Source organism: Frieseomelitta varia, unplaced genomic scaffold, assembly GCF_011392965.1.
Source record: "Frieseomelitta varia isolate USP_RPSP 00005682 unplaced genomic scaffold, Fvar_1.2 scaffold_780, whole genome shotgun sequence".
NCBI classification, from domain to species: domain Eukaryota; kingdom Metazoa; phylum Arthropoda; class Insecta; order Hymenoptera; family Apidae; genus Frieseomelitta; species Frieseomelitta varia.
Genome location: NW_025110568.1, coordinates 158953 through 171313, shown reverse-complemented (window position 1 = coordinate 171313; position 12361 = coordinate 158953). Strand labels below are relative to the sequence as shown.

General features: G+C 37.7%; 1 protein-coding gene across 1 annotated transcript in view; it reads right to left on the bottom strand.

Moving 5' to 3' along the window:
• Positions 1–5525: 5525 nt before the first annotated feature.
• LOC122535865 (protein rhomboid-like) overlaps positions 5526–12361 on the bottom strand; it is a 163352-nt gene continuing 156516 nt past the window's right edge. Inside the window, exon 6 of the mRNA XM_043667744.1 lies at positions 5526–11808. Coding sequence (XP_043523679.1) covers positions 11567–11808 — 242 coding nt within the window. The 3' untranslated portion in view covers positions 5526–11566. The remainder of the gene's footprint in view (positions 11809–12361) is intronic.

The following is a 12361-nucleotide window of genomic DNA, read 5'->3' as shown; positions in this document are numbered from 1 at the left end:
TTTACTCTTCGATTTTTCGAATTTAGTATCGCGGTCGTGGTCGCGGATAGGTCGCGAGTAGGTCCCGAAACGAACGTTTATATAGGTGTTGCTCGAGCACGCACATGCGAACGGGCAACGATCACTATGATCGATGGTCGTCCATGTGCAATTGAATCAGCTTTCGCGATTTTCTTTATAAGTTTTTTTGGTTTTGGCGATTAGAAAGACTCGAGCTAGATAAGTAAGTTTCAGCGGGCATTGCGCTCGAAGAAAAGAAGAGGCTAAAGGCCGAAGAGGCCCGGCAAACTGCCACGAAGAGGGTCACAACAAATGGCTTCTCATCTTCTGGATCATTTAAATGATTCCAGAGCATGGGAAGTCATTCTCGTTACTACTTTGTCGCTATGCTCTTTTAATATTTGTAATTGTATTTTTTTTTTCTTCTCCATCATCGTTCATCTTCGTTTTGGGCAAATCGCGGTTTTTTTTTGGTTAGTGTTGCGAGAAATCGATTACGGGTTGAATTAGAATTGCAAAAAAAATGATAATCGCGTTTGTTTTAGAGTTGTGAATCACGATACCGCGATTGTGAATTTTTAAAGTTGCCTTAGATTTATACATAATAAAATTTATCTTGCTTCCTATTGTTTTGAATTAAATTATAGAGTCACTGCTTTTAATTAATTTTAGAGTGTCAGAGTGAAGTAGCTTTTCGTACAGTTTTGTATTGTTAATAATAATTTCCATTGAATTTAGCTTTGGAGTTAGTGTTGCGATAACGATCGCGTTTCTTGATGTAGCGTTGCGTTTACAAAATGCCCAAATTATTCCACTGAATTCGTGGAAGGCTGTTCCTGCTTCTGGATCATCTGATGCAGTACAGAAGTAGTCATTCATCAGCAATGCCTCCAGCATGGTTGCACTGGACGCGTCGCAATTAGTGTTGCGCATTTTTAAACACGAGTGCATAGATTAATAACGTCGCGTACTTATTTTCGGGAGTTTTAAACATGACGAAGCACTCTTCGCGTTGGATTTTGAAAATTCCCTATTTCACAATTAGTGCTAGTGAATTAGTGTTGCGGAACAAGATATTCCGATTTGTAACATAGATAATTGTACAGTAACCCTTCTGGTTATTCATTTACTTTTTTTTTTTTTTTCAAATGTCGCGACTGTTTCAGTGGTGTGGAATTTTTGTGTCAAGTTTTTTTAAAACTACTAATCCAACAAATAAGTTTGTTGCAGATTTATCAACTTTCAAATGCATGGACGAAAGATGGAATAACATGGACTATGGAGTTTAGAGGGAATAATTCCTGGGTCCTGTCTAACGGTAATTAAATGTATCTTGTTAAATTTATTTCACAAATCTTTTTGACATCAACAAAAGGAGATTGCACGTAGAATACACTGAATCTAGGAAATTCTATGAAATATCCAAAATAGAATGCTCGTTACAAAAGTTAATGACTGAAGTAATACGAGATGATTGGCTGCGACCTAGGTGTTTGTGTAAATCCATTGTGTGTACATATCCATTAGATGAATGAAAAATAAATAATATATAGTTTTGATATCTGGATAACTAATTTGTAAGCGTATGGAAAATATTTTATACGAATTTGTATATTTTTCGTATAAAAATATTTTAGAAAGTTTAGAATTTCTTCTACAATGGTTATATCTGTAAATAAGAGGGTTGTTCTTTCTTCTTCTCTTTAATTTCTCGCGTATTATAAAATTTATTTAAGCTGACGAGTTCTTTAATATTTTATTGATAACTTTAGAATTTTAATTTACTATATGAAAAGAAGACATCGTAAGAAAGATTTCAGTTAGTCACTAGCGTCACATTTCGGCATTGAAAATTTGACAGCAGTGTAATGGATTTCAAAAACCTTGTTTCTGGCGCATTTGCTATTTGATCAAATTCGATCGTTTTGCATGATGTAGTTCTCCAATTCACCGTTGTTTAAGTATAGAGTGCGTTGAAAAACCACTGATTTTTTAGTATGTCGGTATTTCAGAGAATGAGCACAAACGAGATGCACACATGAATTTATATACATACCTCGCCTGTGGCATGAGATAGGAAATCCCATAGGATGCAACGTCTACTCATGTATCTCGTCTATGACCAAGGAGTGCTTTACTTCTCTAACAATTGTATAGATGGTAGTACACGCGGCGCTAACATTTGAATGATTATAATTTCATTTTATTAAAAAAAAAAATTCTAGATTTCTTAAGCAATTTCTTTCACAATACAAAGTGTCGGTATTATTTTTCGAAAATTACAAGCAGTACCGTTGTATAAAACAATATTCTGCAATTCTGCAGTTCTGTTGTATAAAAACAATATTTGGAAAATATGAATTTCGCGAATAATGCGATAGATTCGCTTCAGACTTTAAAAAAATAAAATAGTCTTCTCCTCCTGACTTCTGACCATAATGTTTCGCACAGGGGCCAATAAGTGTTTTTCACTTGTTCGTTATCATTTTCTTTATTACGCTTCGATCAGCAAATTCATCAGTGTAAAAGAGTGCGTTATATTGAAAATATAGATGTAGCCTAACATTTCTTATCTCGATTTGAGAAAATGGCAAAGCAACAAAAAGATCCTTCGTTCTTCACAAAAATTTTATTTTCCGCACATTTCTCGCGTTCCCTTTACAACTTTCGCTACTTCTTGGATTTCTTTCTTTTTTTTTTTCTTCTCCTTCTTCTTCTTTTTATACAATTTACAAAAGATTCTCTGTCTTTCATTTATCATCCTCTCACGCACACCGGCAAAAATTCGAAACCTCGTACACGGAGACATCAATGAACGAATGTGACGAAACGAGTCGACTAACGACGACAATGGCGAGGTTTATTTTGAACGATGACAATAATAATAAGAATAATTTATCATATTAAGTCGGTAATAATAATAATAATAATAATAATAATATTAATAATAATAATACAATAATAATAATAATAATAAGTAACAGCTACAGCAACGATAATATCAATTAGTCGCACGGAAAAAAAAACCTTTCGGGCGTATTTTTACTTTTACTAGCTCCGCCTCTTTGGCTTGTGAACGTTTTTCATGACTGACCGTACCAAAATCAATGGTATAAATAAATAAATAACGAGGAAAATATACTAATCGACGATACGAAAACGAACACTATTTTTTCCTCGGTTAATTCGCCCGAGAGAACCGCGATATTAATATTAGTAGTAGAGCTTCGTTCAGGCAAATTAGGTGAAGTCAGCAGAGATACTTGAATTTAAGTAGTACTTGAAATAATTTAATTTCCACGGCTCGAAATGAAGCTAATCACAAGTAGCTAAGTTACACTTCCGTTTCACAGAGGAAAGTAACATTGGAATTTTATTACGTTGCTGATCAATCGCAAAATTTTTTATGCTTTTAATCTGATTGTTATAAGCTTCGTCTCGTCAGCTATCTCGTATTGAAATATAATTCTTCAACCATCAACGCGAAAATCACAGAACTTTGTATTATATTGCGAATCAATCATAAAATCATTTCTTTATTCAGTTTTGCAGTTATTACTGGTTATTATTGATCGCGGAAATTGGATGCAATGTATTATTTCACGTTGAAATGTAGTTTTTTTTTATTATCCATCGAGTAACAGGAAAATTAGAAATCCTTCAATTTCTATTGTATCGCCAATTGCAATATCATCTCTTCAATTTTAAAATTATTACTGGTCTCTTGCATGAAAATTGAATATAATTCATTGCTTCTTCACCAATTTCATTCTACATTAAAATATAGTTTTCTTTGACGATCAAGTAACATAAAAGATCGGAGAACCAACAAAAGTAGAATTATTATGCTATTTTCTTTCCTGTGATCTTCATTTAACCTCAAGTTGCTGGAGTTTAAGTAACTTAATTATCCTGAACGAGACTTGACTTGCTCATTTTTCGTTACAACGGAAACTTTATGTTGGAAATGTTTTTTTCTCGGTTCTTTTTTTCTTCTTTTCTTATTTTTCATTGAAAATCCCGATCGCGTTGTTACTTGGCTTAAACTCGCGAGGAACCAGTCCTGGCTCGAGTAGGTGAAAAACAACAATTCGTGGTGACAAAATCGACTAATCGTACGATACTAGGATATTGAAAAATACGTGTGTTCCCTCGTTAGACTGTGGATATTCATATTTTTATATTTTGAAAGCAACAGAAAAATTGGAAGATCTGCTTTGAATGTTGCGCGAATTCAAACATTTCCCCCCCCCCCCTCCCCCGTCATTTACCGCTAGATATCTCCGATATTTTTCCCTGAATATTTTAGATATTATTCTTTATCGTTTTTGCTTGATCATGCATCTCTGTGTTCTTATGTGAATTCTGCAAATTTCAGCATACTTAAATTTCTCGTAAATGCACGAATAGCCACAGTTTCACCAAGGTTCAATGAACGCAAATAAAGTATGATTGTCGGACGATTACGAACGATTGTAATTCGAGCACTCGTTCCTTTACCGCGAACGGTTACGAGCTGCGGCGCAATAATTCCCTTCTAGACTAGATGAATTATTTGAAAATCGCGCGTCGATGTTCAATCGTGGATCACGATACGAATGAAAATCGATGCTATTGAACATTTCAATTCGCACGAAAAGAGCGTGTTTTACGCAGAGAGCTCTACTATTAATTTCGAGCATTTTGCCACTTGCCGAAAGTTAACATTATCGTAAAGTTTCTTCTTTGTGTTGTGATACACGATCAAACTATGCAGTCTTGAACTGAAAACGCATCGAATTTTAAACGTTCAATCTCGCTGCTCGAGATTTCATGCTTCGTAATCGTTCCAACGTTCGCTGAACTCCAATTACGGTAGAACTCCCTTCACGTGAATTCCATTTATCGGGACGAAATTTTAATTAATACTCCGATCAAATGATCCCCTCGTTGGTTGAATATATTTGTAACGATAAATATGGACTGCAATTTCATATTCTAAAGATAACAAGTGTCTTGGCTATCGATAATGTTTTGTACGTTTCTACATAATTGCAATTCTCGTAAGTCTCTCGATAATAAATGCATGAAAATCCAACGCAGTCCAATAACACACTGAGTAATATGTAATTAAGAGAAGAACAATGTATAGAAAAGTAAAGCAGACTTCTGCTACAAGTGAAACAGAGCAGATCTCTATCATATAAACTATTTGTCCCTCAAGGAATTCACATAAACGAAATTCCACCGTGCACATTATTTCTACGATCGAAACAGAGGCTTGTTTCAACGATCTCTCGACGATCTTCGAGTCTTGGGGCCGCGGTTACGCGAGCGTCGATACGACGGACGTTAATTAATTGTTATTAATTGGCACGCACGTTCAATTTGCTTGTACATAAGAAACAATGTAACACATACGACGCACGTTGCAACTAAAATATATAACGATCGTCGTAACGTCTGTCATTCCAACGCTCGTGTAACACCCTCGACCGAGCCTTGAGCTCGAACGCAGCGCGCCTTCGAGGCGCGTGTTCCATTAAAAAAAAAAAAAAAAAAAATGTGTTCGTGTTAAAAACACAGCGGTACAGAAAGTGGACGTTGTTCGCGGAAGGTACAATCGTTTTTTTTTTTTCTTGGTTGGCTCGTCGGAAACGTCGAGTCCATCGGAAGGAAGGAAAGAAAGAAAGAAAGAAAGAAAGAAAGAAAGAAAGAAAGAAAAAAAGACAGAAGATGAACTTAAAAGCTAAATCTCTCTCGCGGAGCCAGAACGAAGGAGAAAGGAAGATTCTCCAATTCTGCTCGTTAATTATTCGACGAAACGAGCAGGATGATCCCCTCCTCGAAATGACTGATGCCGCTATTCCGTTATCCGAGTGGCGCGCGCCCGCGTTCGAGGAGGCGCAGCATCGTATCAATTAAAAGCAGAATTCGAAACAGACAATGCCCAGCAACGCTAATAGGAATTAAACAAGAATTAATACTAGCCTTGGCGCGCGCGCACGCGCGTGTAGCACGTTGCTACGAATTTCGAGGTACGCGAACCGAAAGCCGCTCAAGTGTCGAGAACGAAACGAAAACGGAGACTTGTGGGGGTTGGGTTAGCCTGCCGTTATAACAGATAACCTCCGTTGCATTTAACCTTGGATTCTCTCTCATGTAAATCTCGCTTGGTTCGATCGCTCGGTAGAACGGAGTAATGAATAAATAAATAAATAAATAAATAAATAAATAAATAAATAAAACGCAAAATTGCATGATGATCATGATGGTCAGCCTTGGTTTTGTTGGAGGGGATAGGAGGGAGAAAAACAAGGGGAATCGAATTAATCGATACTAATTGCAAGTTCGACACTTGAGCACTTCTTCGATTTGAACAAAGTTCTTCTTTTACCTTCTAACAATGTAAGTGGCGCAATAATTTAACGAATAGGACACAGTCTGTGCGTGACTGTGTGCAAACCTCTCGTCGTCACGTGTTAATTAATGCCTGGCAGAGTTTAGGCTAATCTGAAATTTTTCTGTTTGCCACGCGGTAACATTTTCGGCGGCTCTTTTAAATGAATAAATTAGCGAGCTCGGGGTTAGCTGACGCTATTATTATAATTAATAGAACTATATTAGCGTTTAACCCACTGAGAGCCAACGTTATCTTGTTTTGACATTAGAATTATCGGAGTGATTGAAATCGACCAATTTCAACGATTGGTAATCTTTCGTAGAATTTTCGCAGACCAACTGTGGTGCATTCATTTTTAGAGATTTGACTGATCTTTTTTTCTTTCACATTCCTCATTGCGTTATGAATCTTATCTTTTAGTTTTGTATTTCAATTGTTGGTAATCTCGGTGTCAACGCAATATTTCATTCCAAATTTTATTTTTTAATAAAATACACTACGAAAGGAAAGGATTTGCGGAATATTTTCTCATCGTTACGTTTATTCATTGTCGTTATTAACCAGTACTTTGTAATTTTATGAAATTGATTTTATTAATGATGAATTATCGCTTAATCCTTGATGAACGAGAATTGATGATACGACGTGTTTCGATAATTTTAATGAAAGGTGTTTTAGGTAGAAATTGTTGGAGTAAATTGTGTAGTAAAAGTTTAATTTTTATGAGTTTTAACGCCATGATCAATTCACGTATGTTAGACCAATCAAGAAAGAGGCACGTAAGAAATCTTAATAACAAACGAATCGCTACGACATGTTTACGAAATAGATTTTCGAGCCGCGTCTCGCCGTTTTCAAAGCGGAAGCGAGAGAAAGAGAAAAAGAAAAACTGTTTTCCGACAATGTCTTAATGCCTTAGCTGCCTGCCTGCTGTCGCTACTAATTGACTAGCATCGTTAATCACTCTCGGTTTGAACTCGTTCGCCTTTTCGCCATCGACTTTTTTGGTACGAATTCCCTCCTCTTTCATCCTCTCGCGCTATTTATCTCGCGACTCGTTTTCGCGAACCAAAGGAAACTGTGTCACGAGGCAATGATTACCGATATTTACTTATTAATACCTCACCGTCCGAAATTTACGAACACTCTGAATCACGTACGAAGATTATAAGGGAAAATCATGACAGGTCTAATCTAAATGTTAATTTTGTAACTTTTGCGTCACTTTTGGTGACTGAAAGGAATTGTGTTAAAATAAAGTTCGAGAATGCAAATTTTTTTGGAAATAAACAATGGCAGTTATTATGATAATTTAACTCGATTAACATTACACTACGCAAATGATATCGTTAATTCTTCTTCACTGTACGAGACAATGATAAATAGATTTAATCTGAAAATCAAATAGTTTCAATGGAAAACTTGATCGACAACGAGAATTTCTTCAGACTTGTTCTGCTTTTCGCTCCAGGTCCTCGTACGTTTGCGAAATTAAATGAGAAAATAACTGATCACGATTGAGAAACAAAAATAAATTGACAATTTTCCTGCGCGCGTGAGGAGTTGACTGATAATACGAATAAGAAAGAAGAGGAAAAGGGGATGTGTGGATTAACGAATGGAGCGGACTCGAGGGAACTCAAGTCGCGACGAAATCGACCCGACACACACTTTTATCGACGAGAAAGTGTCAATAAATATAAGCATCTTCGTATTAACTAGGAATATACGCGCGACGAACAACGCGAGAATAAGCAAATAAGTTAAGGAAAAAACGTGACAAAAAACACGCGCCTCTGAACAATCCGCGACACACCTAGCCGAACAAAACGTAACCACCTTACAAACTATACGCAATTTTTACCTATTACAAATGGACCTTTATAGAATGAACACATCTGCTTTATATGAAGAACTCGTGAAAATTCTGACAATTTTTTCCTTCAAATTATTTTAACTTTCTTTCGAAACGAAAATTTTCTGTCTCATTCGCTCTCACTCATCGAAAATTCCTCTCGGACGAGAATGTTCGTTCTCCAAGATCGACGACGATCTTTATGCTAACAAATTACAATACGCAACAGAGATGCGAAAAGGTTGACAAAGATCGAGACAGTTGCTCCAAGAGTTTTACGCAAACCTCTGGGACAACTTTCTCCTCGAGCAAATTTTCCAAAGAAAATCGTGTTGCACATCGCGAAACATGGAATTTAAAACACTAGATACATATTCGTTCCTTCTTTGTCTCTCTCCTCTTTCGTTCTTTCGTTTCACATCAGCAGCCACACAATCTCGCGATTATCAGACTAGACCACGCAGTCAACCGAGATTCCTGTCGGTTCAACGCGCTTAACATTATATTCCCGTATTCGTTTCTCGCGCACACGCACACTTACATACTCGCTCGTACTCACGATGGGGATGCCCGTCGGTTTGATTATGTACAGAATTATTTACAATGGTATACAGGTTGGAGCGCGGATCGATCGCTCGTTCGGCCGCAAACAAGCTGGAGGAGATCCGCTTCGATCACATCTTGATCACGCCTTGTAGTGATAATTGTGGACGTCCGTTCAACTTTTTTTTTTTTTTTTTTTTTTTAAACGCATCTCGCGTGACAATTGCGACAATTACGTAAATGCCCTAAAGATAACCGAAAGGCGACGCTCGCTGTTTGAATTTCGCGCCTCGAGACGCGCGTGTTTCAAACGAATTCCAAGTACTTTGTTCCTTGATGTTGCTACATCGTTTCTTCGTTTCAAATTGTTGTTGTTCGTTTGTCGATTGATTCATCAAGGACATTTGTTTGTCAGGATTTTTTTTTTTTTTTTTTTTTTTTAGTAATAGTCGAGACGTTTAGGAACCTTACTTGATCAACTCTATAAATATACGAAACGTGACAATTACAAATATTATACACTTTTTTCGAAATATACCTTACAATGTGTGACAAATATAATTCGCGAGAGTAAGTCGTGGTGAACACATTTCTCAAAAATGGAACGAAAGATGAAAAGGAAGATCGACTTCAGGCATTCGATATAAAGAATTGATAATACAGTTAGAAAAATTAATGAAAAATTAATGAAAAATTCGAAATTGATCAGTACGACTTCTAATACTCTCAACAATCCTCGCCCATTTAATTACTAATTTGTCCAATTCTTTCACTCATAAATGAACAGTCATTAATGCTGCTCCATGCTCGTCGGATTAATGCTTCGCGAACGAACGCAGGCGAGACAAAACGAAACCGTTCTCCTTTCTCGAGTATTTTCTTAGCGACCCGAGGCAAATTATCACGATCCCTGGTTAGAAGAGAATTACCAGTAGAAGACGTTCGATCCTTTAATCTTCTCGTTTTTCTTTCATTCTTTCTTTCTTTTTCTTTCTCTCTATTTGCACGACGATCCTTCCCGGCGTCTGTCGCCAAGATCGATTCTCGAACAGCGACGAAAAGGCCATTCTTCTTTCGTTTTCCTTGTGACCAGAGAGACGATCGATCGTTTTCCCTCGGTTCTCTTGTATCTTGGACACCTTGTTTCCTTCGACATCGCCGAGGATTCACCCGGAACATCTTTCCGCCTCTATCTCCGTCGTTCTCCGCTTGTCGTCCGTCTTCGTTCTTCGAGGTGAAATTGAAAAGGACAAAGGGTGTTCTGGCCAGGATTCTTTGGTTTTCTTCGTTGCCACGAAAGCGGCCGATAAGCGAGAAAATAATCCGGAAAGAAGAATCGTGTCCCCTCCTATGCATCTCTCTCTCTCTCTCTCTCTCTCTCTCTCGTTCCACTTCCCTTCTGAAACGAATCCTCTAAACGAAGATTTTCCCCTTTTTTCTTCATCTCTTTTTCTCCAATTTCTTTTCACTTTTTCCTCTGCTCGTGAATCTCGTACTTCGATCGACATTTTGGGTCCCGTGCGAACGGATTCCCGGAGGTATCTCGAATCTTTGGTTTCTCGCGCGCGCACACACGCACACCGGGAAGTAGGGAAGGGAAGGGAAGGGATCGATCGCGCCATTAAAATTTCTCCACCTTTTTATTACCACCTTCTGGTTGATCCGTTTGCTCTTCATGGTAGGAATCCTTGATTCGGAGAAGACGCGTGGAGTCGACGCGAACCACGACGTATACGTGTGTGAGAAAGAAATTTTTGGCTCCGATATTTCGTTCCTATCGACTTTCGTTCTGTCTCGTTGAAATTTCGAATGTTGAATCTGTTTTAACGAGGGAGGCGGGAGTACAAAAGTAATTACCGAGTCGAAATCTATCTCTCCGAAGATGGAGAGATATCTTGTGAAAATTTATAATTAGCAAATCGGCGTGGAATTGGTTGTTTCTCGGTTTCTTGTTTCGTTTTTTCTCGTTTTCGTTCAGTCCAAGCTCGCAACATTCAACGAGTGTCGACATAATATGGCTCCAGGGGCCTATCCTCGTTTCCCTTTTGTTCTTTCAATTTGTACTGATAACTAAGTTCGATCAAAGTAGCTAAAATATTCATTCTTCGACTTCCTTTCGACTTTAATATACTTTTAAAAATCTCCTCTTACGCAAGTGCCAGTGATTAGAAAATTATTTCTCTCTCTCTCTCTCTCTCCCTCTTTTTTTTCCTCAACTTTTTTAATCATAGTCCCGTTCCCTAACGATTTGCTTCAACAGTTCATCCGAAAAGTCTGACGTCACGCTCATTTCGCGAATTCCATTCCGAAGGCAAACTCCCCGAGTCGAATTTATCGAAAAGAACGATTACCCATTCCTTTACGCGAACCTTCAGTTCCACGAACAACGAATCGTCCAACTTCTTCGTCGATTCGATTCGACAAACTTCACTTCGTCATACACTTCGAAAAACCGAGCTGCAATGTTCTTCGACTTTCGTTCATTTTTTTTTTTTTTTTAAATATCTTCCTCAGCAGTGAAACCGGAAACACAGAGGCTCCTTTCTGTCACAAGATCACTCCCCATCTTCCGTTTCCTCTTCTAATTTCGGCAAAATCTTTTCCTTCTTCTTCGAGGTTGGAGAACAGGTTTTCACCGTTCTCTCCATCACTCGGAACTTCTCCCTCCTCCGTTTCCTTGTTCACCGTGCTCTCTTCGTTAGTTCGACGTTGTTACGCAGTGGTATGTATTAGTCAGCTTCGCGTTACGAATTTCGCGGTTGGCCGTACGCGAAGCTGACCTCGCGTCATGGATAGTCCGGATGCATGAGATTGTACATGATCGCGAAGATGGTGCAGGCCGCGTAGACGCCAAGCGCCACCCACCAGAGGAGCTGCTCGTGGAGACGTTGCTCGAAGTTCTTCAGCACCAGCAAGCCGATCGTCAGACCGGCCAGCGCGCCGGTCAAATGCGCCACGTACGAGACCGGCGGGCCCATCTGCTCGGCCGCGTATCTGTCGTAGATCGCGAATCCCACGTCGGCGCTCGCTGAAAGTTCAAATTGTTTCGTCGTTAGATTCCCATTTATCTAGGTTAGGAATTAATATTAACATTAACATTGCGAATTCAAGTAAATCTCGTTAATAAATAAAATTCATTGAAAGTATATCCTAAAATTGAAGTAGATCTTATTAATAAAATTGGGAAAAGTAGATCAGGGATCATCGATACGACATTAGTATTAATATTAACATTGGGAATTCAAGTAAATCTCATTAATAAATAAAATTAATTAAAAGTATATCCTAAAATTGAAGTGCATCTTATTAATAAAATTGGGAAAAGTAGATCAGGGATACGACATTAATATTTATATTAACGTTGGGAATTCAAGTAAATCTCATTAATAAATAAAATTAATTAAAAGTATATCCTAAAATTGAAGTAGATCTTATTAATAAAATTGGGAAAGGTAGATCAGTTTTTTCGTATTCATCGATACGATAAATACGAAAAAACTATCACGAGGATTAAAAAAAAAAAAAAATTAAAAAAGTTTTATATTCTATTACATTTTTCGTCTGCATCTGGCACATGTTAC